The sequence below is a fragment of the Tamandua tetradactyla genome, chromosome 14 (assembly GCF_023851605.1).
Source record: "Tamandua tetradactyla isolate mTamTet1 chromosome 14, mTamTet1.pri, whole genome shotgun sequence".
NCBI lineage: Eukaryota > Metazoa > Chordata > Mammalia > Pilosa > Myrmecophagidae > Tamandua > Tamandua tetradactyla.
Genome location: NC_135340.1, coordinates 57,664,524 through 57,692,047, shown reverse-complemented (window position 1 = coordinate 57,692,047; position 27,524 = coordinate 57,664,524). Strand labels below are relative to the sequence as shown.

The 27,524-nt window shown below is 39.3% G+C and overlaps 2 protein-coding genes across 16 annotated transcripts in view; one reads left to right on the top strand and one right to left on the bottom strand.

Moving 5' to 3' along the window:
• The window catches only part of TP53BP1 (tumor protein p53 binding protein 1), a 194,699-nt gene extending 178,082 nt beyond the window's left edge, over positions 1 to 16,617 (top strand). For 9 of the 14 annotated variants that reach the window (XM_077127643.1, XM_077127642.1, XM_077127638.1 and 6 more), the window contains 8 exons: positions 4,288 to 4,479; positions 4,885 to 5,100; positions 6,827 to 7,042; positions 9,808 to 9,861; positions 10,540 to 10,634; positions 11,146 to 11,345; positions 11,904 to 12,049; positions 12,396 to 16,617. In XM_077127643.1, the coding sequence (XP_076983758.1) occupies positions 4,288 to 4,479; positions 4,885 to 5,100; positions 6,827 to 7,042; positions 9,808 to 9,861; positions 10,540 to 10,634; positions 11,146 to 11,345; positions 11,904 to 12,049; positions 12,396 to 12,583 (1,307 nt within the window). In that variant the 3' untranslated portion in view covers positions 12,584 to 16,617. Of the gene's footprint in view, positions 1 to 4,287; positions 4,480 to 4,884; positions 5,101 to 6,826; positions 7,043 to 9,693; positions 9,862 to 10,539; positions 10,635 to 11,145; positions 11,346 to 11,903; positions 12,050 to 12,395 lie in introns of those variants that run through there. The other 5 variants (XM_077127641.1, XM_077127636.1, XM_077127648.1 and 2 more) reach the window with 3 other exon arrangements.
• TUBGCP4 (tubulin gamma complex component 4) overlaps positions 8,080 to 27,524 on the bottom strand; it is a 52,419-nt gene continuing 32,974 nt past the window's right edge. Inside the window, exons 10-18 of one of the 2 annotated variants that reach the window (XM_077127671.1) lie at positions 22,729 to 22,779; positions 22,183 to 22,288; positions 20,827 to 20,934; positions 20,219 to 20,360; positions 18,261 to 18,438; positions 17,600 to 17,734; positions 15,931 to 16,047; positions 15,170 to 15,309; positions 8,080 to 14,532 (exon numbers count right to left, since the gene is read on the bottom strand). In XM_077127671.1, coding sequence (XP_076983786.1) covers positions 14,520 to 14,532; positions 15,170 to 15,309; positions 15,931 to 16,047; positions 17,600 to 17,734; positions 18,261 to 18,438; positions 20,219 to 20,360; positions 20,827 to 20,934; positions 22,183 to 22,288; positions 22,729 to 22,779 — 990 coding nt within the window. In that variant the 3' untranslated portion in view covers positions 8,080 to 14,519. The remainder of the gene's footprint in view (positions 14,533 to 15,169; positions 15,310 to 15,930; positions 16,048 to 17,599; positions 17,735 to 18,260; positions 18,439 to 20,218; positions 20,361 to 20,826; positions 20,935 to 22,182; positions 22,289 to 22,728; positions 22,780 to 27,524) is intronic. The other variant, XM_077127672.1, reaches the window with a different exon arrangement.

Sequence of the window (27,524 nt, the reverse complement as noted above, 5' to 3'; positions counted from 1 at the left end):
CACAGCTACAAAAACCTCTGTTTCTTTTCTTTTTCCGTTAGCCCAATGAGCGACCTCCGCTTTGACCAGGTTCACCTGAGCTGTGGGCCTATTTTTAGTAGTCAGAATTTGTTAATTAGTGCCACAATTGGTGTTTGGTTGGACTCAGCCCCTGCTGCTGTTAAAGTCTCTTTCCTTTCCCCTCTGGGAAGCAGCCTGTGGGGGAGGGGTGCCAGCCACTGTGGCTTGGGGAACTCGCAGTTCTGGGGAAGCTCGCAGCCGGTCCAGCTGGTCCAGACTTGGGTACACTGTGTGTCCGGTCACTGACGTGACTCTGGGAGTTGTTCTATACTGTTGTCTGGTTATTTAGTAGTTGTTCTGGAGGACGAACTAACACTAACTAAGCCGCCATCTTGGCCACAAATACATCATTCACTTTTTAAAAAAAATTTATTTATTAAAAAAAAATTAAGAACAAAGAAAAGAAAAAAAGAAAAAAAAGAAGACAAAGAAAAAAATTAAGAACAAAAACATTAACATATAATTCCATTCTACATATATATTCAGTAATTCTCAATATCATCACATAGTTGCATATTCATCATTTCTTAGAACATTTGCATCAATTCAGAAAAATAAATAAAACAATAACAGAAAAAAAAAGATTATACATACCATACCCCTTACCCCTCACCCATCATTCACTTTTGATCAGGGAAAGGACAGTCTCAATGTCAGCTTGTCACCTCATCATAAATTTGAAGTTACAGTAGTCACTACCCTAAAGACACTGCACCTGTTGACTTTGACAATACAACTTAAAATGAAACAACCCCCCTTCAGTTCCCTCTGGTTGCCATGTTTAAAGATCAGAGAATCCCTTGCAATAGCCAGCACTGGTACTTGGCCTAGGTTTAAGGTCAAATAGCAGCAAAGGAACAAACAAGGCAAAGGGCATTTTAACTTTAATAGCCCAGCAAATATATACATCATAGGAAAAAGGAAACATTGCAGGCACCACATTTTTATAACAGCAGGTTCTTGATGAAATGTATACTTGTTTGTGAAATCATCTAATTTGCTGAGTAAGCTAAGTATTTTTCATAATGATCCCAGAAAGCTAATGTGCAACCATGGAAACAAACTTTTCCCTAAACCCAATTAAGTATACTGAACACAAAATTCCAAATTTCAGTTTTTTACCCAAAATGTCCTCCTCAAAACCAGGGAGATCTGCTGTAATGATATAAACTGTTACACTTAAGATTTGCACTGATATACAAAAGATTTAAAGTATTTCTTTTCCATACTCCTTCCTGTGTCTGAATATGAAAATGTTGAACTACTCAGGCTCATGCAACTGCATTAAACATGATAGGATTTACTACTAAGACTTTTTCTAATAATTTATACCACAGGAGCTGTTAACTCCATTACAGCTCCCTAAGAATTCCCAAACAGAAAACATTTTGTTCAGTTCAGAGGTGTCTATAGCATAATACCAATGTAATATGATTTTACTCTGCTGCTACTTCAAATATCTAGTTACCTAGAGTTAACACCTTTTGATTCAATTTTAATGGGTAAATTATACCTCTCTGCCCAAATTCTTTAAATTTGCTAATTATTTTTGATACTCTTAAATTCAGTTAGGTATAGCTCCTACCACAGTTTTACAGTGCTCTTTCCCTGTGTATATATCTGAAGATTTTGACATAGTATTGTAATTAGCTAAAGTTTTTTCTAGGAGAAAAACTCTCAAGTCAATTTACAAATCATAACAAATTCAAATAGGAACAACATAAAATCCTTTCTGTTCATAAAAGGGACTACTGTTTTGTCTCATTAAAAAGCCATGTTTTTGGAAAATGTAATCACACCACCATGACAATGACTCCAGATATAGAGGGAAAAGGACATTATTCAGCTGTGTGGTGGAAGCCTAGGATAACAGGGAGAGGAAGCCTAGCACATAGAACATATCTACAAAAGTGGGGAACGGGATGATACTGACTGTTCATAAAGGACCACTGTTCCTCCCTATGGACCAACAGTCCCTACAAAATAAATCATGCTTTCATTATTGCTTATTTTTAATTATAGTGTTAATGAGCTATTTAGTACCTAACATGGAAAAATAATCACATAAAGAAGCATTTATTTGAGGTTTAACATGAAATCATACAGATAAAACTTACATAAACACAAATCCACACTGAGATATAACAAATAGCAAAGCGCAAAGTAAAAGCAAAAAAAAAAAACGAAATGCAGCTATATACAAGTGAACAGTTGTGTCTTATACACTATAAAGTCTTTTACAAAATAATCATAGATCAACAGAAGACTAGTCTTCAATATCAGCCTGCAAGATGGGTTATTAAAGCATTTCCTCCTGTTGTTTTCCAAGGTATTCCTTTAGTATGGCTGGTAATCGTTTGTTTGCCACCCTGTCGAGATGCCTTGCCATATGTGCTCTGTTGGCTACTGTAGTCTGCATATCCCTGTCCATATCCATAGTTCCCATAGTAATACCCAATATAAATTATATCCGCCATAGCCACTATAGTTCTGATCACCACTACAGGCACCATTGCAATTTCCATATCCTTGATCATAATAGTTATTAAATCCTTGGTCCCAGTTTTGGCCTTGACCTTGTCCATGACCCCTGGTACCACCTTGTCCAGTAGCTGCAGCTCCTCTTCCTCCTTTTTGTTGTTACTGCTGCTGTTTGTATACTAAGTTTTGCAACTCCGAGTTTACACGTCCCAGAACCAATTTGATGATATCTGCTTTCTAGTAATTTCTTTACTGGCTCCTCAACGGTATATGTGATAAAACAAAATCCTCTTCTTTCATCTGTTTTTGTATCCATGGGAAGTTCAATATTTTTTATCTTTCCAAGTGCTCCAAAATATTCTTTTATTTGCTCTTCAGAATTATCTGGGCTCAGTCCATCACAAAAATATTTTTTGGGGGTTCTTTCCCTTTTAAACCTTCACGCTTTTGGGCTCTATCAATTTGCCATCCAGTTTGTATTCTTTAGTTCTAAAACCCTTATCAACACTAGCAGCATCTTTAAAAAAACACAAATCCAAATCCTCTTGATCTTCCAGTGACTACATCTGTTTTAATTGTGTGGTCTACAGCCTCTACCAATTGAGAAAATAGTTCTTTCTTGCCTGTATCCCATCTCAAGCCTCCAATAAACATTTTACTGTCATCCTACTGATTCTTGCTCATGTTAATCTTGACTACCTCTGTGAATTCCTCCGTGGTGTTGTAATTGTTCATGTCCTCCTTAGTGACATAGTTGTCGGCAGAGGGTTGCTGGTGCACAGACTGAGTCCCCATAGCAACAGCCTCTGGATTTCTTTTACTCCATTCATCAAATGCAGACTAAAGGGAGAGAACAAAGTGGACTCTGCTGTTTTTATAAGACTGAAAAATTGTTCATATTGCCTTATTTTTATTTTGTATACATACCTATATATTTTTGGGGGGGGGGTGGTGCCATGTGCAGGCTTTGGGAATACATAACTATTTTTAGACTCAAACAACCCTGTAAATTATTGATTGATTGATTGATTGATAGAGGGAAAGAGTTCTCTCTTACTAGGATTGGAAAAGGGTCTTGTCCAGAATCATACAGTTTGGTGGTAGCAGAATTAAGTCTAAGCTCAGGTCTCCTGAATTCCAACCCAGTTTCATTTTACACATGTGCTCTTTCTAACCTAAAGCCCATACCTTCATATTCTGGATCAGAACAAGAACTGGAAATTAGATAACATGGAAAACTGGGCAAGGTTTTTCTTTTTTTCTTTCTTTATCTCTATTCTGCACATATTTACACACAGACACAAACATGCTCTTTCTTAGAATGATGTCATTTTTTTACCTATACCTTAACTCAGGAATTATCACTCAGCCTCCAAAGAAACAAAGAAGGAAAGGTTTAGTAAATTGTAAAGGGATCATTAGAAATCACAAGCCATTTTACTCCAGGAGAACCATTTGAAGAACTAACAACCCATAAATGCTGGCTTTGGGTATTAGCTTTATTTTATAACTAAAGATCTCCTTCTGTTAAGAAACTGTTCTTCTCCTAACCCCAGGATAGTAACTGCACATCTCCTGGGCATTGTTACTGTCTGAGATTGATGGCTGGAATGTTTAGTATTACCTCAGTCTACTGTTGGATTTCTGAGTTCTCTGACTTGGGCCTACTCTGCAGAATCCTTAGGAGAAGGTACCAAGGAACCTAAGACAACAGCAAGCTTCTTTAATGTTTTTACTCCCAACCAGGAGTGGTGAAAGGGCATAGGAAGGAATCTGGGGAGCTATACTACAGCATTGAAAAAGAAGGCCAGAGGAAGTGGTATAAGCGAATGGCTGTCATCCTGTCTTTGGAGCAAGGAAACAGACTGAGAGAGCAATATGGACTTGGCCCATATGAGGCAGTAACACCTCTCACCAAGGCAGCAGATATCAGCTTAGGTGAGGCCTTTGCTTCCTAAAAAACTGCCTTTGGGCCCCTGCTTTGCTTGGGGTGGGAGAAGTGGTTTCTGGAACAGTGGGTAATGGTTCCCTAACTCTTAATATTCCTATGTGTGGTTTATAAGATGGTGACGGGATGTCACTTTCTGGAGCCACTTACTATCTGTTTCTTTCCTAATGGTAAGTCCAAGTTTTTTTCTGGCCTCCTCAGTTCCCATAGGAACCAAACACACTTTCGGTCATGGTGAAAGTTGCAACAGAAAATATGATGGCTTTGGAATAGCTGCCGACCCCTTTGGGAGGTTGGGGAAAGGGTGCTGTGGTATCTGGATAAGGCTGTGCCCAACTTCTTGAAGTTTGGGACCTCAGAAAGAGTTGACCAACCTTTGGCTTATCTTACCACAGACAATTTGGTGGAAGGGAAGCGGAAAAGGCGCAGTAACATCAGCTCCCCAGCCACCCCCACTGCCTCCAGCAGCAGCAGTACAACCCCTACCCGAAAGATCACAGAAAGTCCTCGCGCCTCGATGGGAGTTCTCTCAGGCAAAAGAAAACTTATAACTTCTGAAGAGGAACGGTCTCCTGCTAAGCGAGGTCGGAAATCTGCCACTGTGAAACCTGGTGAGTGTAACTTTTTGCCTCATTCTTCAGACCACAGCAGAGTATGGAGCCAACTGTTGGAGAGATGGATCCTTTTTTATGGTGATGGCTCTTCTGTCCTGGCTACAAAGTTGGACTCTTACACAAACACGCAGGTAATAATTAGAGCTAGCTTACTGCCTTCTCCATACCTCCTGGCAGAGTCCAGTAATGTAGATAGGAGGCCAGGACTTGATCATAAGCATTCATTGAAGGAAGGAAGTTCTGACTTTTTAGCAGATTCAAAACAGGTGAAATTTGTCTTAGGAATCTTCCTTTGCTTAACACCATCTTCTGCCTCCTAGAAACTCTCCTCACCTGTTCCTTGTGCTCAGGGCTCTCTGGCTTTCTCAAACTTCCTGTTGAAAGACCTGCCTGTCCCTCCAGTCTCCACCATCACTCTTTCCAGTACCTTCATGCTTGATTTTGAAAAGCATCAATCCATCTATTGTTTATTGAGTTTCTACTATGACTCAAAGACCCTGCCACTGCAGGTTTTGGGCATGCCGAAGTAAGGTACTCAATTTTTGCCCTGAAGTAACTGAGCACAGCAAACTGATTTTTGCTGTTGCATTGTCTTGGCACTAGAGCTCCTGTTTACTGTGTATTTCATTTGTGTCATTTCCATATTTACCTAACACCTCTGCAGTATTTCAGGGTATTTGAAAACAATAATAATAGCTAATGTTTATCCCATATTCACTATGTATGAGATGTGGAGCTGAGTGTTTTATATATCTTAATATAATCTCTAGGATGTATAGGTGCTAGAATTCATTTTCCAGTTGAGGAATCTGCGGCACAGAAAGTTGGTTAACTTGTCCAAGGTGACAAAGTTAAGCCAGGGTTCAAATCCAGACAGTCTGACTTGAAAGTCCAAGCTCATAAATACTACATCATATTGCCTCTGAGACTCTTCTTTTGCTGCTGCTTTTATTTTAGGGAGGCATGACCTGTCTGTCATCTTAGCCTCCTAAAGAACCTACGATTCAGCTTCTCCAGGTCAGCTGTCTGTTTTCTACTCAAGGATTTTTTGGGGCACTCCTAGCATGGGTGTTCTGGGAGGCCTGGACTGGCTGGTTCACTTACCTACCCCCCAGGTGTTGGAAACTGGGATGCTGAAGCAGGCTGTTTTGTTGTGTGTTTTGTTTTGGTTCCACCAATTTGTAAAAGCACTTTATTACCAAGTATTCTATGCACCATTCTGGTGATGGTCAGGGATAGGGTGGGAGAATCTGCTGGGGACTTTTCTTGATAATAATTAAAAAATTTTTTTTTTCTTTTTAAGGCTGCTTAAAAATATCACAGATCTTGGGGAAATTAGAGCACTGGGCAGAAAATGTGGCCTGAAGATTTCCAAACACTTTTTACTCTTACCTACTCCAGGTTTATATTAGAACCATTTCTTTCTTTGATCTCAGAAATACTTGGTTTCACTATATAAAAACATTAGTTGATTTTCATTTTTGATAAAAATGTATGCATTGTCATGAGTTTGTACAATTTAAATATGTAAAATTTGCCTTCTTTGTAAATTTGGTCCTGGGTTTGTTGGCCATTTAAATGGTTGGCTGTAGGAATGGAATTTGGTTCATAGCTCAAATAAGTCAGCAGGGACATTGCCTACCCATACCTCCTGCTTGGTGCTAGGGCCTTTGCCAGGCAGTGGTCATTGTCCCTCTGGTAACTGTGCCTCTGTCCTTCCCAGGTGCAGTGGGGGCAGGAGAGTTTGTAAGCCCCTGTGAGAGTGGAGACAACATGGGTGAACCCTCTGCCCTGGAAGAGCAGAGAGGGCCGTTGCCCCTCAACAAGACCTTGTTTCTGGGCTATGCCTTTCTCCTCACCATGGCCACAACCAGTGATAAGTTGGCCAGCCGCTCCAAACTGTCAGATGGTCCTACAGGAAGCAGTGAAGAAGAGGAGGGTAAGGTCCTGGGAAGCCCTGGGGTCCTGACATATGGTCACTTCCTTCCTTTTTCATTCACTCTGTGAGCCTATGTGGTTTCCCTGCTAGGACAAGTGACAGCTTGTCACTTCAGGGAAGTAAAACTTAATTTGCACTCTGCTTCTAGGTTTATGGGCTCTTCTCACAAAATTCCTCTCATTAAGTGGTTCTTCGAAACAATCCCGTGAGACAGATGGGAGGTAGATGTAATCATCTATTTTATAGGTGATGACACAAGCTTAGAGAGGCTAATTACCTTTTGCCCACAGTAATGGTAGGCCTGGGACGAGAACACAGTGTTCTTTTGATCTTACTCTGATTACCCAAGTCCATCAGGCTTCTAAATCCTCTGCCATCTTTCCCTTTTATGTTTTAGGGGCAACTGCTAGAGGAAACCCATGTGGGGGTAAGGTTTATTCTCGAGGTCTGTGTTTTAAGACCTAAGAATGTGGGGATGTGCAATACCACTTAGTGATTTCAGAGCTAGATCTTCTAGGCCTTGTGAACTTTTAATCCTCTTCATCCTAAAACTAAATCCATACATTGCTATTCTGTGTTCTCTCTCACTTAGTATTTGAAGACTGCAGTGGGGAGAGGTAAACTTATTTCACCTGTTCAAAGAGTTTGCAGTTTAGAAAAGAATAAGTAGATACAACGGTATATACCATAATATAGCTAAATGTGTCTATATAGCTAAAGTTCCAAATGGAATGATGTTCTACAAGTTAGATTCTGACTAATGTTGATTCTTGCACATCACATTTCTAATGTGAATGTGATTATCATAAAATAGCAACAGTAAAGATCTGTGGTAGTTGGCATTTCAGGTATGTGGATGATTTTTTCCTAATTAACATATATCTCACCAATCGCAGCCATGTGGAGATCCATACAGGAATGTGGAAAGAATGATCAGGGAGTTAGGATTGAGGTTTATACTGTTTGGAAGGTGTATAGAGTCTTGAGCAGAGAAGTTCTAGGATGGGGGGTGGGTTGGGAGTTTCGGCTCTGGGCGTGTGGGGTGTGTGGGAGGTTCCAGGTTAAGCGTGTACAAAGCTTGGTTTGTCAGAGTAAACAGATAGGAATATACCCTTGAGGATTCTGAAAAGATGTTAAAACGGTGGTGATGATCTGGTTTTCTGTGTTCATGGTGCTGCTGGATTCTGTTCTTTATTCTGTAACAAACTCCTAGTCCTTGTCTAGCCCGATCAGGATTTCACAAGGCGGTCCTACAGATGTATTTGTTGCCTAGTCCAGCATAATCAAGAAAGTCTTCAGTATGAGATGAAGGCTATCCAATTCCTTAAAAATCTATGAGCCTGTCTGTGTGAGACCTAGTAAACTCTACTCATAAAAATTTTCACTGTTCTGTCTTTATTGGTATATCAGACATTTTAAATCCCATATTGTGACCACAAGGGAGGGGAGGTAGCATTCCTTACCTAAATGAGGAGTTTAGACAGTTGTTTTAAGGGGCCTCCAGATTTCTGATACAAAGTATGGTTATAGTGAATGTGTCTGTTTTATGTTGGCGCCTTTATTCTTGGACACTGCCCTAGCAGCACCAGAATCTTTGTTTTGGGGAGGGGGGGAAATGTGAGAGAAGCTTAGGGGTTTCTTAATCTTCAGAAGGCTGAAGACATCTATGCTAAAACAATCTCTACAGAATTACAGTTTTCAAGAAACTATGTGATTGGTCTTGTAGAAAATGCAAATCTGTTAGAGGCCAATTTTTATCAGGAACTTGGTAAAATACTTGAATCCATTTTATGAGACATTTTTATTGAATTAAGGGCATGGTGTCCAGTCTTGCTGGGTGGGATATATAAGGAACCCATGAGCCACAGGGACTTTATTCTGGAGTTGCGTTTATTCAGTACCTTCATCCTTACTTTAGATGATGGAATTAATAGCCTATTCATTTTAGCCTCTGGTTGGGTAGGATAGCTCATACCTCAAAAGCAAAGAAAATTGAATTCAAACTAATCCAGAAAAAATGCACAAATACAAGGAAATATAATTGGGGATTAAAATTGAAATAGGTCAGGACTAGAAACAACTGGATCAAGACATAAAATAGAAGTTTTAAGAAAAGTAGAGGACCATGAGGGGAGTCAGCAGTGACTCAGCAGTGGAGTCTTGGGACTATAGAATGTGACAGTGATGGAGATGGGCGAAAATGATGCTATGACAAAGCTGAGAAATAGCCCTACTATTTCTTATCAAAACCATTTAGTTTCTAGATTGGATTTTCATTTTGAAATGAATGTGAAGAATGTTCCTTTAAGAAAAGAACAATAAAAATGAACAGGCTGGAAAACCAGACCTAAGCAGTGGTGTAGAGGCCTGGGACTGTGGCATAACCATTATCTTGAGCAGCTCCAGTGGGCAGGAAGGGTACCAAAGTGGGAGTGGCTGTCTTTGCAAGAGGTTTGCTCTACCAGGTTTTACCACTGGGTATGAAGAGGGGAGGGGATATGGTCCTGGCATTGAACCCAATACACTGATTGAATTTTTGTAATGAAATTTCAGTTAATTAGAACTTAATTTCCAGAACTCCTAATTAACTAAAATCTCTAATGTCTTTCTTTTCTTTTTTTTTTAATGTTATTTATATATGAGAGGAGCAGATGACAAGAAAACAAGCTCAAATTAGATATTTTGTTAAAAGAAGCAATTTCTAATTGCCTAGGGTCCATTACAGCTTCAGCCTCATCTCTCATATCTTCTACTTCACCCTCAAGATATAGAGCAGTCATTGATGTTCAGTGTCCTGAGGTACTTCAAGATCATCAAAGGTAGATAGTTTTCAGTAAAAAGGTTGAAACAGGATTTTCTGGCTAAACTTCACTTAATCATAGTTAAACTTTAAAAAGCACACTTTCTTTGAGCATTCTGGTTTATCAAAAGTTTAGTCTACAAGGGGGTAAAAAATGCTGGTGAAACGGGGGAATTTGAAGGCTTTATTTTAAAAAGTGCTGATCAGCTGTTCATCTCCACAGGAGGCAGAACTAGAGGAAATGGGCTTAGTTTACAGCAGGAGATATTTAGGGTAGACATAAGAAAGAACTTCTTGATGGTAAGGGTTATTCAAATTGGAATACATCACTGTGGAAAGTGGTTGTGTATTGATACCTATGAACAGTCCCATGACTCAAAAGTCTTAGTAGAACCCTTCTTCAGGAACCTTCGATGCTTTTAGGTCTAGGACTTAATTCCATTCCTCTTCTTCCCTATGCCTTGTTCTTGTCCCTTCTTTTGGCAGCATTTTACAGGTCTCAAGACAGATTTCTTTCTGACCTGTAGGGAAGGCCTTAACCTGTCTTTGGGACACGCTGCTGTGGAGATAGCTGGGGAGTGGGCAAAGGGGCAGTAAGAAGCCAGGCATAAAATAGCAAATGCAGAACTAACTAGTAGTAATTGTTGATTGTCTTGGTTATCTGTTTTTTGTTTTTGTTTTTTTTTTTTGGATACAGAACTTTTAGAAATTCCTCCTTTCAACAAGCAGTACACAGAATCCCAGTTAAGAGCAGGAGCTGGCTATATCCTTGAAGACTTCAATGAAGCCCAGGTGAGGCATTTCCTTGTATAGTTTTCCAGAGTAGCAATGATGAGAGGAGTCTATTTGCTGTACTGAGAAGAGGCCTGAGAGAAGGGAGGGGGTTTGGGTAACATAGCCTGAAATCTCGGTAACTGGGGAACTGCCAGAAAGTTGTTGCATGAAACAGATTTCTTATAGTACATAGGAAAGAAAAGAGAACCTTGGGTTAAGTTAAGGGGTTATGATTGTGTTGCTGAGACACACTGAAATTTGAGTTTAATAGAAATTCCTATTACAGTATTGCTGATTCTCAGCCTGAATGGCTTAATACATGGATTTGGTTGTTCCTTAAAGATCTAGGCCCCTATAAAGCTGTTGCACAGGTGAGAAAGGGAGAATGTCTAGGGAAGTTACTTGAGCAACCTTACATTGAGAAAAGAGGCCTTGGGCAAGATCTGCTCACTATAGCTTATTAGGGCTACTATTCAGGGTCTTTCCATAGCAGTCACCAGACTCAATGGCTCTTTCCCTTTTCTTGCAGTGTAACACAGCCTACCAGTGTCTCCTAATTGCAGATCAACATTGTCGAACCCGGAAGTATTTCCTGTGCCTTGCCAGTGGGATTCCTTGTGTGTCTCATGTCTGGGTCCATGACAGTTGCCATGCCAACCAGCTCCAGAACTACCGCAATTATCTTTTGCCAGCTGGTTATAGCCTTGAGGAACAAAGAATTCTGGATTGGTGAGTATCTGAGAGCCCATCTAGAATTATATAGAGAGGAAGACAGAAAGCTTTTGGAAAGAACAGAAATCAGGCGAGAGAGTTAAGTGTATGCACTACTGATGGATAAATTATAGAATTTGAGTAGGTTTGAAATTATTTCAGAAGTTCATTTAGTTTATTTCCTTATATTAGGGACCTTTTGAAAATGTATGAGGATTTGTATGTAGGCTCAATATTCCCAAATTGTGAGGTTAGGGAACTATAAGTTTTAAGCAAGGCATTAAAAATATATAGGTTCAGAATGGAGCATGATCTAGATTATTCATGGCTCCAGGACAAACATGGAAATCAGATGAGTTGCCATGTCTTTTGGCCAGGATCCCAGAAAATACCCATCATCCACAGAAGGAGGGAAAGTGGAGATGGGGTGGTGGGGATGTGTAACCTAATAGAAAGTTTAATTTTGAAAGAATTCAGATGTACCTAACTCATGTTCCAGAAAGGCTATTTATTGGTATTATCTGTCATGTTAAGGTCCCTTCCAGTTGCAAGGTGATGTGTGCGATTCTTTCATAGGCAACCTCGTGATAACCCTTTCCAGAACCTGAAGGTACTCTTGGTATCAGACCAACAGCAGAATTTCCTGGAACTCTGGTCTGAGATCCTCATGACTGGAGGGGCAGCCTCTGTGAAGCAGCACCATTCGAGTGCCCATAATAAAGGTATCTAGAAAGTTTATATGTGTTGTGATTGCTCCAAGGAGGCCCTAACTGTATAGTCTTAAGTCTCAGTCCTAATAGGTTTACCCTGTCCATGTTTTTAAGAAAAGTACCACCTTTAAGAGGGTGATCATTGGGCTGTTCTTGCTTCTAGTGGTTGCTAAACATTTTTTCAAGGTCAGCGTAGAGTGATTGTAACTTCTCACTTTTGGTCTGTAGCACTTCATTTGACATAAAATGGCATTAGTTTGGGCATAGTGGGAAGTACTGGCTTGAAAGCACACCTGTCTTTTTAATGGAGGGCTAAATTGAGTCTCCTTTCATCATTCACTTTCTCCTATTCTGACAGATATTGCTTTAGGGGTATTTGATGTGGTGGTGACAGACCTCTCGTGCCCAGCCTCGGTGCTTAAGTGTGCTGAAGCATTACAGCTGCCTGTGGTGTCACAAGAATGGGTGATCCAGTGCCTCATTGTTGGGGAGAGAATTGGATTCAAGCAGCATCCAAAATATAAACACGACTATGTTTCTCACTGAAGATATTTGGTCTTAGCGGTTTTATTCCCTGCTGTTGTGAAGATTGTGTTTTAACCAGGTTTTAAATGTCTTGTGTGTAATTGGATTCCTTGCATGGATCTTGTATATAGTTTTATTTGCTGGACTTTTATGAAAAATAAATGTTGAATCTCTTTGGTTGTAGTAACTGGGATTTCTTCATCCGTTCCTTTGAGCTTAATATAAGAACAAATAGCAAGACAAACATAGTACCTTCTCTGAGGTTTTTTAATAGGCTTGTTCACTTTAGGAGGATAGCTAGCTAAGGAAAACAAAAAAATAGGAAAAAATTTAAAATTTTTCTATGGCATTTCATCATCAAAAGGCTAATCTGGGCTGTCTAAAATTATGTACTTCCAAACATCAGATTTTAAAGTAGGTGAGGGCCCACATTAATAGTTGCACCAAAAACTGAATGGAATTAGGCATAGCTCTAAATTTCCTGACAGTTTTTTTTTAAGTCTTTATAGAGTTGAGTGCGCTGACAGCTGACCTATGTGTGGGTGCTCCCAGCTTTCAGAGCCAAAGGGGAAAACTATTATTTGCTGTGAATGGGCAGCAATCATGGGGGTCAGTAGGATGACCTTCTGCAAGGATAAACGTGAGAAGCATGTGTGGGAACACTGGAAATGTTTTAAGAGCTCTACCCAGAATTCCAGTATATTTTTAAAATTGTTGCTGCTATTGTCACAATTCCTGGAGGCTATTCCTTCCCTATCCCTAGTATTGTTCCTGTTCATGTCCTTAATCTATAAAGGGCAGAGATCTTTTTTTTTTTTTTTGCAAAGGCCAAATAGTAAATATTTTAGGCCTTGTGGGACAGTTACAATTACTCATCTTGCTGTGGTAGCACGAAAGCAGTCAGGCAATATGTAAATCAATGTAACTTTGTTCCAATAAACTTTACTTAAAAGAACAGGCAGCAGCCTATAGTTGCCTGACACCCGTTCTAGAGACATCTAGGGGTATGGGAGGGAGTGGTATCTCATCTTTAGCTGGAAATAGCCAAGGAATAAGGGTATAGTCGTGTATGGTAAAAGATGTACATGTGAGAACCAGATTCAGAGACTACAAACTGAGGCCAGCACACTGCACTGTTTTTATGTTTGGAGAGGGTTGTTCAATGGCTGTGTGTTTGGTTTACACTGATATGAATATTAAGGGTCACCACTAATGGTTGGGCCATACTAGGGGGACCTCAACTCCTGTGGGTCTACTAAGATGGGCTGGAAATTTTCAGTATTTGAAATCTGGCTATTTAATCTCAGTTGTTTGTTTGTTTTTCATATATTTATATGCTTTAAATATATTGTCATTAGCTAGAATTGCCCTTTTACCAGCTTTATATATTGGAAATTGCTGACAATGATCTTCAAATTTACAATTGATAATCTGTGTAGTTAGTATAAATTACTTACTGTAAGAAGAAAGGAAGCATGTTTCCTTTCTTGCTTCATAGTAACGTCCAGCATTTTATCTATAAACAATTTTTTTCATATGAGCCACAAAATATTTAATTTTCTGATCTGTATCATTTACTATCTTCTGCAGTTTGAACAGTACCTAGGTACACAGTAGGTGCTCAATAAATAACTGTTGAATAAATGAGCTTATCCAACAAATGTCCCAAACATAAAGCCATCAGAGGGTCAGCAGGGGGAGAGTTGACTCGACACATTTTCCTTGACTGAACTAAGAACTCACCTAAGGTATGGCAGACCCCTTCTACATGGGCATTATGGGAGTGATTTGTCCTCCTGGATATTCAGTAGTTGCTTCTAGAAGAAAAGGGTAGGGCCTTCTCACTAGGCTACATACATTGGTGAGGGGCTAGAGAATGGGATGTTTGTTTCAAATCTTCTTTTAAATTTGGGAACATGGTGGGATTGACTGTTTTCACTGTATGTACCAGAAAACTTCACATCCCGAAACTATAAGAGAAAAAAAAGATTCTCATTAAATATCATGCTTTCCCAAGATTGTCTCCAAAGAAATATGAATCAGGGCAACTGATAATCTAGCTGTCATCTTAAAACTCAAGATAAAGTTTCTTCGACTAAAATCTTTTATAAGGATTATGCTAAAGTATATTTTAGAAAGAGGGAAGACAGAAGACTCTTTCTGAATGGGAAGCAGAGAAGGGAGCTTTATGCTACCAAGTACCACTGAATCTTAAAAAAAGTTTAGCATTAGAAGCTTTTCACATATGAGGAATCTAATGGTCAGCTAGGCAAATGTACATGGCTAGTTAATATGAGAACTGGGAATTGAAGCCACACTGCCTCCCAGCATAGCAATACACATGTTAGGAAAGAACTTAAAACCCATCTTAGTGTTAAGTCTTTTTCATGTTTCCTGTGATGATGACTTCTACTGGAAAAATAGTCTTAAGATTAGTAAAGATAAAGACATACCCGTTTCTCTCTGAGACTTAGTTTGCTTTTTATAAAATGAGGGTATTTGGAATAGATGCTAGCTAAAGTCTCATTCTAGCTCTGGAATCCTACAACTCATTCAAAACAAAACAAAACAAAAAAGCCTACTGAGTTCCCCAAGGGGTGTTCTTACCTGCCCAAAGTTCCACCTGCCTGGGTGTAATATTTGTTATAATCTAATCGTAACAGTAATTGAGCCAAATCTGAGTTGATCTGATGATTCCGAACACTGGAAAGAATCTTGAATAGGAGTGAAGACTGGCGGCTAAAACCCTGCAAAGAGAAGGTCTTGAGTTACCGTCCCTCTAAAATTCACCAGCTGCCCATGTGAGGTGTATGGATGTGGGGGAGTGCCTTGGAAAACCCTTGGTCAGAATTCTACAGAACCACCTGGCCTTCCCACATTCCCATTTCTGTTATTTCTTAGAATGACTTGAATTCTTGGCCCAACTCCACAGAGAACACATGACTTCCTATGATCTTCTCAGTAGGAATTTAGCACTTGATTTAAAATGAATGTATTCTGTCATATACTGGGGTTGGGGAGAGCCTGAGTGTTTTCTGCGACAGGCAGATAATCATAATCTCAGAGACATATATGGGGTTTGTTCAAGGGAGTAAGGCGGTAGGATGTGAGAAAATGAGAACAAACCCAAACTGGGTGGGCTGAATACTATTCAGGGCTGCTGAATTGTTTTGAAAGCTGTGAAGTGGCAACATAATTACCTACTTCAAAATGGACTGCTAACAACATTTTAATCTTTATATCTTATTTCTGTGTATATGTGTTGGGGAGGACATGCTCTGTTGACTCAGACCATGATTCTCCACAGGAAAAATGACCTTTAGTCCTTCAGACAGGCTGCATGTCTCAAACAGGCTATGCAGACTCACCTTCACAAGAATACTCAGCTGTGCTGCCCCACGCTCATCTAGTGGGCCCAGGTTCTGACTGACCAGCGAGCAAAAGCTGTGACAGAGATCTAGGATTTCATTTAGACAGTGAAACACCTACCCAAGAAACAGAGTTTGTATTAGGAAGAGAAGGAGGATGCATCTGTGAAATTAAAAGATTTGGGAAAATATCTCAGAGCTGAATTATTCCCAACTTTCCCACATCTGATTCAGGATAGATAAGTCCTGCCGGCCTCTGAAAATGCAACATGTGTAAAACGAACTCATCCCCTTTTGGAAAAGATAATATCATTGTTTTAGTATCATCTTGTACGTTAGCCACATTAAATTAGTCATCATTCCTGGGTCCCCTGCTGATTGGCTTTGCTTCCAGTGTTGTTCCCTGTGCCTGGATCCTCATTTCCCATAAATACCAGTTTAAGTCCCCCCTCTCCCTGGGAAGTGTTCCCTTCCCCAATTTAGCCTTTAGTGAATCCTTCTCTATGTTTATTACATGTACTGTTGACTTGGCATTTGTTCAGGCTGCCTGTGTTGTTACTGATCTTTGTATAAATATATGTTTTCTCTCTCCAACTAGATTGTGAGCTCCTTAAGGGCAGAGCCATGACTTATACCTCTCTGTATCCCTAGTGCCTTGCGTACAGTAAGCACTCAATAAATATTTAATGATGATGACTTGCTCTGATTTTCTGCTTTCCCCAAGGCTCCCCAAGGATGTACCCATGCCATCCGAGGCAGAGAGTCTACTTGTCACAGTAAACTTTGGTTGTTTTTATTCACACAACATTTTGGAGTGACATCTATATAATTCACTCTCTCTCGGTGCAGCAAAAACAGCCCCAAATACAAGAGAAGTCTGTAGTATTTATGGTGTAGCACTACTGAAGAATAACAATTAGCTCACATCAGTAATAAAGTATAACTGTTATATTAAAAAAGAATACAAGGTATCATTTCAGTCTTCCTGCTTTTATCCTAGAATTGGAACCACCTTCTGAGCTTTAAAAAGTACTGATTTCTGGGTCCCATTCCAGAGACTCTTATTTAAGTGATTTGGATCTTAGATTTAAAACAATTTCCCAGATGATGCCAGTGTGCAGCCAAGGTTGAGAATAATAGCCCTGAGCAAAAGAGACCTATACAGACACAACTTCAATTATCTGTGGAAACAGCTTTCAAACAACTGAATAACCCTGGCTCAAATGATTTCAAGAAAGTAAACTGCATCTTATTTTGTTGATTTTTCTGTTGTATCAGGAAGATTTTTAAATTTCTTTAAATCCTTTCTTCTGAGGGTTAAGCACATATCCTTTTTTGGGGGGGGGGTGGGGGGCAGGAAGTACATGGTCCGGGAATTGAATCCAGGTCTCCCATATGGCCGGTAAGCATTCTACCTACCACTGAGCCACCCTTGTAGTGCCCCAGTACATATTTTATCTGTAGCTCTCACCACCCCTATTATATAATGTTTCAGAAATTTAAAAATATTTAAGTTCCCCTTTAAGATTCCCTTTGTAAATTATTAAAAATGCTTTCAAAAAATGAAGATTAAACAGTTGCTTAATCATGGTTCCTGTCTATATCTACTCAAAGTGCCTAAGGGCACTACTGAAAGCAGTTTGAGGAAACACCTACCAGCCCTACTTACAGGTTTCAACAGGATAAAGGACTGAGCCAGCAAATTACTCAGAAAGTGGTCGTGAGCCAATCGGATGCTTTCAAAGTCTCGGGTAGAATTGATTTGATGAAGCAGCTGTGAGAACTGAGACTCCAGCACATCTACCTAATAAGACAATTATACATATAATTACATATATAATTTTAGCACCTTGCATATTCTGAACCCTCAAGGACAAGACAAAATTTGTCCCTACTCATCTTCCTCCAATCTAAGCCACTTGAAGGCTGGCTGACCAAAGACACCTTTATTTTGCATGGTCTGGTAGAAAGTTAAGTCCTAACAACCTCCAGTGTTTTGGCAAACCTGCCCTAATGCAGTCTACTCACTCCACATCCTCTTTACTGACTAACCTGGTTAATAAGTTCTATAGAATTCCAGAAGTTATAGCAAAAGGTCAACTCAACAATATTTAAATCATACATTATTGATAGGGTCCCACATTCTTTATTAGCCTTCATCCATTTATTTCTGCTTTGCTCTAAAAAGCCTCCAAAAAATATGCCTAGTGTTACAGCCCTTGAATTTTCTGAAAACCAAATGTAGGACTATATTCCCTCCTCAATGCCTCCTTCCAACCTAACAGACTTCTTTTCATATGTCTTCCTTCTACCTATCCCTCAGCACAGACCTGAAGATAGTATTGGAGGTTATCCACCAAGAATGCCATGTGATTTCTTAGGCGCCACTTGACTGCGTCAGTCTGGTTGGACTTGAGGTGCTTACGCTGCATCTGTAGGGCCCAGCAGGTCTGCAGCTGAGCTTGTACCCGGCGAACACTCAGTAAGTACTTGAAAACCACATTGTACCTAGGACAGAAACATCAAGTGACTCAAATTCAAAACTTCACCCCTACCTTCATACCAGCCCTTAGGACCTTCTGCTATCCCACTCCTTCCCAGAAAAAGCAGGAAGGAAAGAAGAACATGAACAAATAAACTGTGATTTATTTATATAATGGATTACCATATAACAGTCAAAATGAATGAACTACTAACGACATGACAGAATGAATCTTGGCAATGTGATTGTGAATGAAAAAAGTAAATCTCCAAAGATTATATATAGCCTGATACTCTATTTTTATGCTTAAAGCAACTGAAAGCAAAAATACATACTTTGAGGGTATCCATATATAGAGAGAGGTTATAAAACTACATAAAAAGGGGCAGGCAATGGTGGCGCAGTGGCAGAGTTCTCGCCTGCAATGCCGGAGACCTGGGTTCAATTCCTGGTGCCTGTCCATGCCAAAACAAACACACAACAAAAACCTACATAAAAAGGAAAGCAAGAAAACAGAATAGTGGTTATATCTGGTGGGGGAGATGGGGGCAGGGAAGGATCACATAGGTAGATGGACCTATTGTTAGTGTTTCAGTTTTTGTGGAGAGAAAATTTTTAAGGCCAGTGAGTGTGACTGTGTGTGCGTGTCGTGTCTCTGGATATTAAAGAAAGGGGTCTTGCATGGACCAAAAACGTGTGTGAAGAACTAAGGATTATGGTTCACCATATTCTCAGTCTCTAAAGCTCAAAGAAGGTAAAATAAAATAACTTTCATCACTGAAATCAAGCTCTCAGCAAACTCAGGGGCTAAGTGCTTACTGCTGAGACCCTGCACTGAAAAGATACATGACAAAAGAAGCTGATTCCCGGTAGAAATGAATTTACCTATTTGTTCTTAGGCAGATTTGTAGAAGACAATTTGATTCCATTCAGTTTTTTAAATTATTTCTAATTTTAAAATTATTTCAAATATCTAATGAACAAACTGAAATAGTAGCCTTGTTTGGATCCTGATTTGAACAAATCCAACCATAAAAATACATTGTTTAAATAATTGGGAAAATTTCAGTATGGACTAAATTATGAATTTTGTTGGTTGTGATAATAGGATTGTTGTATATTAAAAATATACCTTTTTTGAATTGCACAGAGAAGAAGTAAAATGACATGTCGTGGATTTACTTTTAATAGCTTTAGCTAAATAAAGGGGGAAGGATAGACAAAACAAGTAGCAAAATGTTGACCAATTGGTTAATGAAGCTGGATAATAAGTATGTGAGTTTGATAGCCTATTGTTTATATTTGTAATTTTCTTAAGTTAAAGAGAATACTTCTAAACTCAATTTCTTCAAAGGTGTCAAGGGCACATCAAGGTAGTGTTAAGTGGACTGTTCACCTGTGGGATACTGGGAGCTATGGCACTTTGGAGACTCTGGACAAGATCCATGCAACTTATTTGGTGGCCGACACTCTCACTGCGGTGGCCAAGAATGCGTTTTTCAGAGATTACAAACTGGCGGTCTGCAAAATGCTTGTTATTTTATGATTTTTAAAATTTTAACTCTTTTGGTTTTAAGTGGTTTTGTTCCAACATCTACCACCCCCTACTGTCTTATGTCTGTAGCTTCACTTATTAGTTATCTTCTTTGCCCCCTTAGGCCTTAGACTTTGTAACCGCTGATTTATATAGACTGATAAAAACTTGTAGGGTGGCTATCTTGCTCCTACCAATTTTGTTCCTGCTAATTTCTCTCCTCAGAAGTAAAGTGGGTAATATTTACCTGCAGGAAACTCAGAAATACTCACTTTTCCAGGACAGCAGGGGTGAAGAGAATGTGGAGTGGCCACTGCACTTTGTACGAAAGACCTAGGGCTGCCCATCCGGATGCAGGGGCTTCCCGGGGAGAAGTTTCCCGAGAAGGCCCTTCTCTTGCCTGAGTAGCATCTACTATGATCAAGAAAAAAAAAAAAGGAAAGAAAAGAAAAAGATGATGATTTTGCTAAGTTAGAACTACAGCATAAATAGGGTGAATAACATTCATGAAGAGCTCGCTCAAGCCTGCACTATCAGAAGCACAAGAAGGACACATCAAAAAAGGACACAAAGGCAGAGGGCAAGGAAGCATCTATGTAGGTTCTCTTGGTAGAGCTTATAAAGATCCCTTTTTCAGCCTTTTAAGTCTGCTGGCTGGTAAATGACAAAAATAAACACAGACCATTCTAGAAGCATGACAGCAAAAAAAGAGGCCTGGGTATCTCACTCCACCTCTCTGGGACTTCCTCTTCTCCTGTATAAAATTAGGGTACTGAATTAGGTGATTTCTAAGATACGGTTTCTGTGGAAGTGGAAAAAGAAATGGAAAAATGGATGATGACCAATGGGAGCAGAAAGGTGGCAAGAAAGGATGGCAAACCTTTATGTTCCTTTCCATGATACTCAATTGTCAAGTGCAACAGAGGGAGAAGGTTGTCATCGTCTAGCAATACCTTGTGTGCTGACTGTTGAAAGGCCACATTCACATCTGTAAGAAAGAACACAAGGACTGACAAGAATGTCTAGCTACGTAACAAACCCAGACTCCTCCAGCTTTCTGCTTCTCCCCCAACCTCCCTAATACATACAGTGGGGCAGAGTAGAGATCTATTGCTTCTGCCTGCCTAGCATTCATGCCTCCTTCTCCTCTTGCTGGTAACAGCACCTGATTTTCCTTGGAGAACTGCCCCTACCTAGCACAATCCATATAATTTCAGTGGATTCTAGAGGTAGGTGGGTGACCCAGACGTGATCAAATGGAATGTAATAATCTATTTTGTTACAGTATTTTGTCTAGGGATGTGAACATCACTCAAGAAAAGCCAATCCAGCCACTGAAGCCCTATCCAATTCTAAAAGAGTGAAGCTCTTTTTTGTTCTAGACAAATAAGGACTTAGCAGGATGAAAACTAGGAGCTGCTGGAGGTCATGTGGAGAGTGCATGCCTGAGAAGAAAGGCAGAAGTGAAAGATGGAATAAGACCAAGTCCTAAAGGTACCATAACAGTTACGGGATAATACTTGGCCTACAGCCATCAAACCTCTGGGCTTTTCAGTTATGTGACTCAAACTCTTCCCCTTTTGCCCCCATTGCTTAAGTGCATATGAGTTGGGCTATAAACAAAAAAGTCCTATCTAAGTACAGTAATATTTATAGTTTTAATGGGCTAGGAAAACAGTTATCCTGCTGCTGTTCCCTACCCCTACCCTTTTTTCTTGTTCTGGTTATGATCCTTAACCAAGTCTACTCAAGTGGTTTGTATGGGAATGGTCATCTCACTGGTCATTGATTGGTCAAGGGGTGGACACTTTACATAGCCAGGATATCCCAGTATCTGACTTTCTTGGCCACAGTGATTGATACAGGGATAAGCCAATCAAAGCCCTTCCCTGGCATTTTTTAACTTGCCATCAGAGAAACCAGATTTAGTTCCTCCAGTATGAAGCCTGTTTCTGGGAACTTTTGGTGTCCACATTTCCAGATGGAACTGGAAAGCCATCAAAGAGTAGACATTGGGGCCCAGACCCTTCTTACAGGAAGGGTCACAGATCAAGATGCTCCTCTTAATGACCTCAGCGGGAAGGCCTAGCCAAAAGGGGCTTCCATATTTGGAAATACTGTTTTGTAACTCTCCAGGCTGCTCTTTTGTGGAACAGGGTTAAATAGTTTGGCAGCAGCCAGGAAATAACCTGCAACTTCGTTAAACTAGTAATTATCAGGACAAGAGGACAATTACCATGCTCAGTTACTGCAGTGGGTGGTGTTTTTAACATGTGTTGAGCTGTGTCAATGAAGGCCTGAAAGAGTTCTCCACGTCCCAGGAGATAAAAGTCTTTAATGATCTGAGGAAAGAATTTCAATTCACAGTTCAGTAACCCAGCAGCATGAGGAGCGAGCCCCTCACTACCTTAAGGGAATTTCACATAGAACAGAATTTCTAATCTAATGAGTTTGAACCCAGCCTACAAAAAAAATATAGGCTTTTGCCATTTTAAAGGGACGTACCCAGCAGTACTTCAAGGCACGATGACTGGTGTGTGTTTGGTATCATTTATCCAATGGTAACACAATTATATTATACCAGAAGAAAAAATACACCTAAATCTTTGTATTATAGTAGCTTGCAGCATTAGGTATAGTTTGCTCACTTGGATAAGGACTTAAGAGGCCACTCTGGAAGTCTGGGTTTAGGTAACCAGTAGTCTCAGGAAAAGTTATAGAATGACAGTCATTTCCCACCAGCATTATTTTAAAAGTTAAAAGAAAAGCTAAGGGTTGTTACCTTCAGCTGACCTAATAAATCGGACTCTTCTACCATCAGCTTCCAGAGATGCTGTGAAAAGAGCCAATGAAACAGAGATAAAATTTCATTATAGTAAAACTCCCTGCAAACAATGGTTCTATATAAATCCAGCAATGTACTGAAAAAAGAATATAAACCTTGACCACGTTGGGTCACTTACAGGAAGGAAAGGATAGTATGACAGTAAAAGAACAAAAAAAAGAGTTGGATATATTTTGAAATTAGATAATGGTTGATGGTTGCACAACACTGAATATACTAAAAACAATCTACACTTTAAAAATGGCGAAAACATTGGATTTTGTTAATTTTATCTTAATAAAAATAACATTAATTTTAAAAATATGAATGTAATTGACCCACATTAATGATTAAAGGTGAAAGATCATTTCAACAGATGCAGAAAAAGCATGTAGTAAAATTAAACACCAATCTGATTAAAAGTAAGGAAGACAAGGAGGGTGGGAGGTAAGAAAGGAAAGAAAATAAAAAATTGAAGGAAATTTCTTAATTATGATAAAAGATTATCTTCTAGAAATGCACAGCACATATTATTTAATGGTAAAATGTTACAAGAAATTCCATTAAAGTCATTCAATACTGTACTAAAGACTATGCCAGTACAGGACAAGAAAATATAATAAAAATATATTAACAGGAAAGGAAGAAACAAAGCTGTCATTAACACATGACACTGTCTGCATAGAGTCCAAGAGAACTGGCATATAGATTAATAGAACTAGTAAGATAATTCAGCAAGGTTGATGATTAATATACAAAAAAACCACCTGCGTTTCCATTATCAGCATCAAACGTGAAATTCTGACTACAGGAGTTTGGTGTTGAAGTGATCGGCTTTTCTCCTCTTTCTAACTCACTGGAACTGACACAGATTAGGAACTGGCCTTTGTTCCTTCAATACACATTAACAGACAAAGTAGCTGGTACTTGTAGGGAAACACACACTCACAAACCAAGAGAATTAGACACATGAGGAGTAAATGACAACAGGCTAGATAACATATACCATCTGAAGCATAAGTTTTAGAACAGACTGGTGGATATTATAGGGTACTTTGCAGAGCTCCCCTTTAACACTGAGGTCCACATGACCCCAGCTGCTGGGAGTACTGCCTGCTGCTGGGACGCCACAACTGCCTTTGGCCAAAGGGAATTTCTCACCCAAGGTTCCGGTCCCTCCCTGAGGGCAGCCCACATCCAATGACTGGTAGATGCGGGAGTACAATGGACTGCCTGGGCCCCTAGAATCAATCAGGGTCATCTCTAAAGGGCCAGCCCATCAACATTAGAGTTTCTAGTCAACTACAAGAAAAAAAAAAAGATGCCGAAAAATTGAAGAGAAAGTTGTCAAACTCTTATTTGCAGATGATGTCATCTACCTAGAAAACCAGTACAAGCAAGAGACAAACTACTAGAACTAAGAAGAGTTTAACAAATTGCCAGATATGGAAGATTAACTTGCAAAATTAACACCAGTGTTTCTCTATATAAGCAACACCAACTAAAGTATAAATTAAAATAATAAATTCAGTATCTAAGTATTAATTTTTAAACTATTGTATAGTATAACATTTATACAGAGCAAAGAAATAAAATGCAATAGTTTTCAAAGCACTCTTCATCAAGTAGTTACAGAACAGATCCCAGAGTTTGTCATGGACTACCATATGATCCTCTCCTATTTTTCCTTCTAGCTGCTCGAGAGTATAGGAGGCTATAGGGCTTAAATATTTTTTTATCATCATAATTGACATTTTTTTCCTTCTTTTTTCGTGAAAAATAACATACATACAAAAAAGCTGTAAATTTCAAAGCACAGCACCACAATTAGCTGTAGAACATACTTCAGACTTTGACATGAATTACAATTTCACAATTTTAGGTTTTTAATTCTAGCTGCTCTAAGATATTGGAGACTAAAAGAGATATCAATTTAATGATTCATCATTCATATTCATTTGTTAAATCCTATCTTCTCTATAACTCCACCATCACCTTTGATCTTTCCATCCATCTCTTTAAGGTTGTTTGGGCTATGACAATTCTAAATTTTTTATATTGGAAGGGTCTGTCACTAATACGGGGTAGGGACATGGAACTATCTGATGTTCTGGAGAGGCTGGGCTAGGTTTCAGGACTTATCTGGACCAGCGACCCATCTGGAGGTTGTAGGTTTCTGGAAAGTTACTCTATTCCTGGAATCCTTGTGGAATCTTATATACTGCCCTAGGTGTTCTTTAGGATCGGCTGGAATGGTCCTGGTTGGGTGATGATAGGTAGCAAGGTCTAATTAAAGCTTGCGTTAAGAGCAACCTCCAGAGTAGCCTATCAACTCTATTTGAACTCCCTCTGAAACTGATACTTTATTAATTACACTTCTTTTTCCCCTTTTGGTCAGGATGGAATTGTTGATCCCATGGGGCCAAATTTGGATTCATCCCTGGGAGTCATCTCCCATGTGTTACCAGGGAGACTTTTACCCGTGGGATGTCATGTCCCACGTAGGTAGATGAGCAATTATTTCACTTGCAGAGTTGGACTTAGAGAGAGTGAGGCCACATCTGAGATACAAAAGAGGTCCTCCAGAAGTAACTCTTAGGCACGCATATAGGTAGTCTATGCTTCTCTGCTAACTACGTAAGCTCCATAAGAGTAAGCCTCGTGATCAAGGGCATGGCCTACTGATTTGGGTATCCCTAAAGTTTGATGCAGTATCAGGGGATTCCTTGATGGCAAGGTTTAATAGTTCCACATTCTTTCTCCCATCCCTCAGGGAACTTTGCCAATACTTTTTGATTATGTGCTTAATATACTCTAGGATATATCCAGGCTTTATAATAATCTATACAGGATTAAAGGAGGTCTTTCTTATTTTGGGCTCCCTGTGTTTCAATCGTTCAAGTGAGCTATACAGATAGGTTGAATTAGATTATGCACTATAGAAAATTTCAGTTCCAGACCAAATAAACCTTTCTTCCACTGGTATCAAAGAGTATGTGTGGTTCTAAAACATAGACACCATCATCTTCCTTACCCCTATGTTCTGAATTACTTTAACCCCAAACTGTTCGGCTTCATTCTTAACTCTAAAGTCTCATGTTATATATATAAACAGCCTCTTAAAATCCAGAAATAATAATCACCACTCTGGACTTAATGTGTTATCAAAGCTTACAATCTAGGCCCCTGTTTTCTTATAAGCATTTTCTAAAGGTGACCATACCATTCTTGTTCTTTTGTTTCTAGCTTATTTTGTCTCACCAAATGTCCCACATGTTTATTCACATCTTTGCATGCCTCATGACTTTGTTCCTTTCTGTAGCAGCACAACCTTCATTCATAAGTATACACCATTTTTCGCCAATCTACTTCTCCATCAGGGCATCCTTCAGCCACCTGCATTCATTGGGCATCATGTAGAGGGCCCAAAGTCCACAGTCCATCAACATTCTCTATTTTAGATAATTTCATTGTTCCCAAGAGAAAGAAAACCAATAAATACACTCTCGCAAAACAGGAAATTTAAATCTCTTAACTCTTGTCCTCCCCCCATTATTTACCTCTGTTGTTGCTGTGGTAGTGCTGATGGTTTCCTTTTGAATATAGCTCACAGCATTCAATAGCAGCTTTCCCCCATACCCTGGATTCAAACACTTTTGTACCAGAATCATATCTTTGAAGTAATTCTTGCGAGAACTAATTCATATTTGTAGTGTTAATCAGTGGGACACATAGGTCTATACAACCCCTTTCAATCTTGTTCATCTTCAATATGGTAATATTACTTATAGACCCACTAGAAAACCACCTTCACTCCTATCTATTCCCTAACATTGAAGTTCACCTCATTAGCTAACGGTTCACCCATCTCTAGCTTCTATGTATCTCTAAGTCCCCTATATTCTGTATTTCAAGACTCTGATTATACCTTTATACTGGTCATGAAAGTGGCATCATACAGTATCTATCCTTTTGTGTCTGGCTAATTTCACTCAGCATTATGTCCTCAGGATTCATCCATCTTATCATAACATTTATGACTTACATCTTCTTGGTGAACTAACCCTTTAATTAGTATATAGTGTCCTTCTTTGTCTCTATGATGTCTTTACATTTAAAGTCTATTTTGTCTGATATCAATATAGCTACTCCTGGTTTAGTTTGGTTACAACTTGCTTGGAAAGTCTCTTCCTATCCTTTCACTTTCAATCTATTTGTATCCTTGTGTCTAAGATGAGTCTCTTGTAAGCAGCATATAGCTGGATTACGGTTCTTAATCCATTTACCAGTCTGTATCTTTTAATTGGTAAATTTAGTCTGTTAACATTCAAAGTTATTACTGAAAAGGCATTTTCTTGATTCCACCGTCTTATCCTTTTTATTTTATTTGTCAGATCTATATATTCTTTTCCCTCTTTTTCTTTGTATTCTTTAAATTACCCTTAGTGGTACTCTTCAATTCTGTGCCCTCCTCCAGACCTCCCTCTCCTGTCTTATTTTTTTTTCAGTTGGCAGAAATCGTTTTAGTATTTCTTGTAGGGCCAGTTTCTTGTTGACAAATTCTTTCAGGACTTCTTTGTCTGTGAAAACTTTAATCTCTCCATCAGTCTTGAAGGACAATTTGGCTGGGTACAGAATTCTTGGTTGGAAGTCTTTCTCTTTCAGGATCTTGAATATATCATACCACTGCCTTCTTGCTTCCAGGGTGCTAGTTGAGTAGTCTAAACTCAGCCTTGTTTGGTTTTCCTTGTATG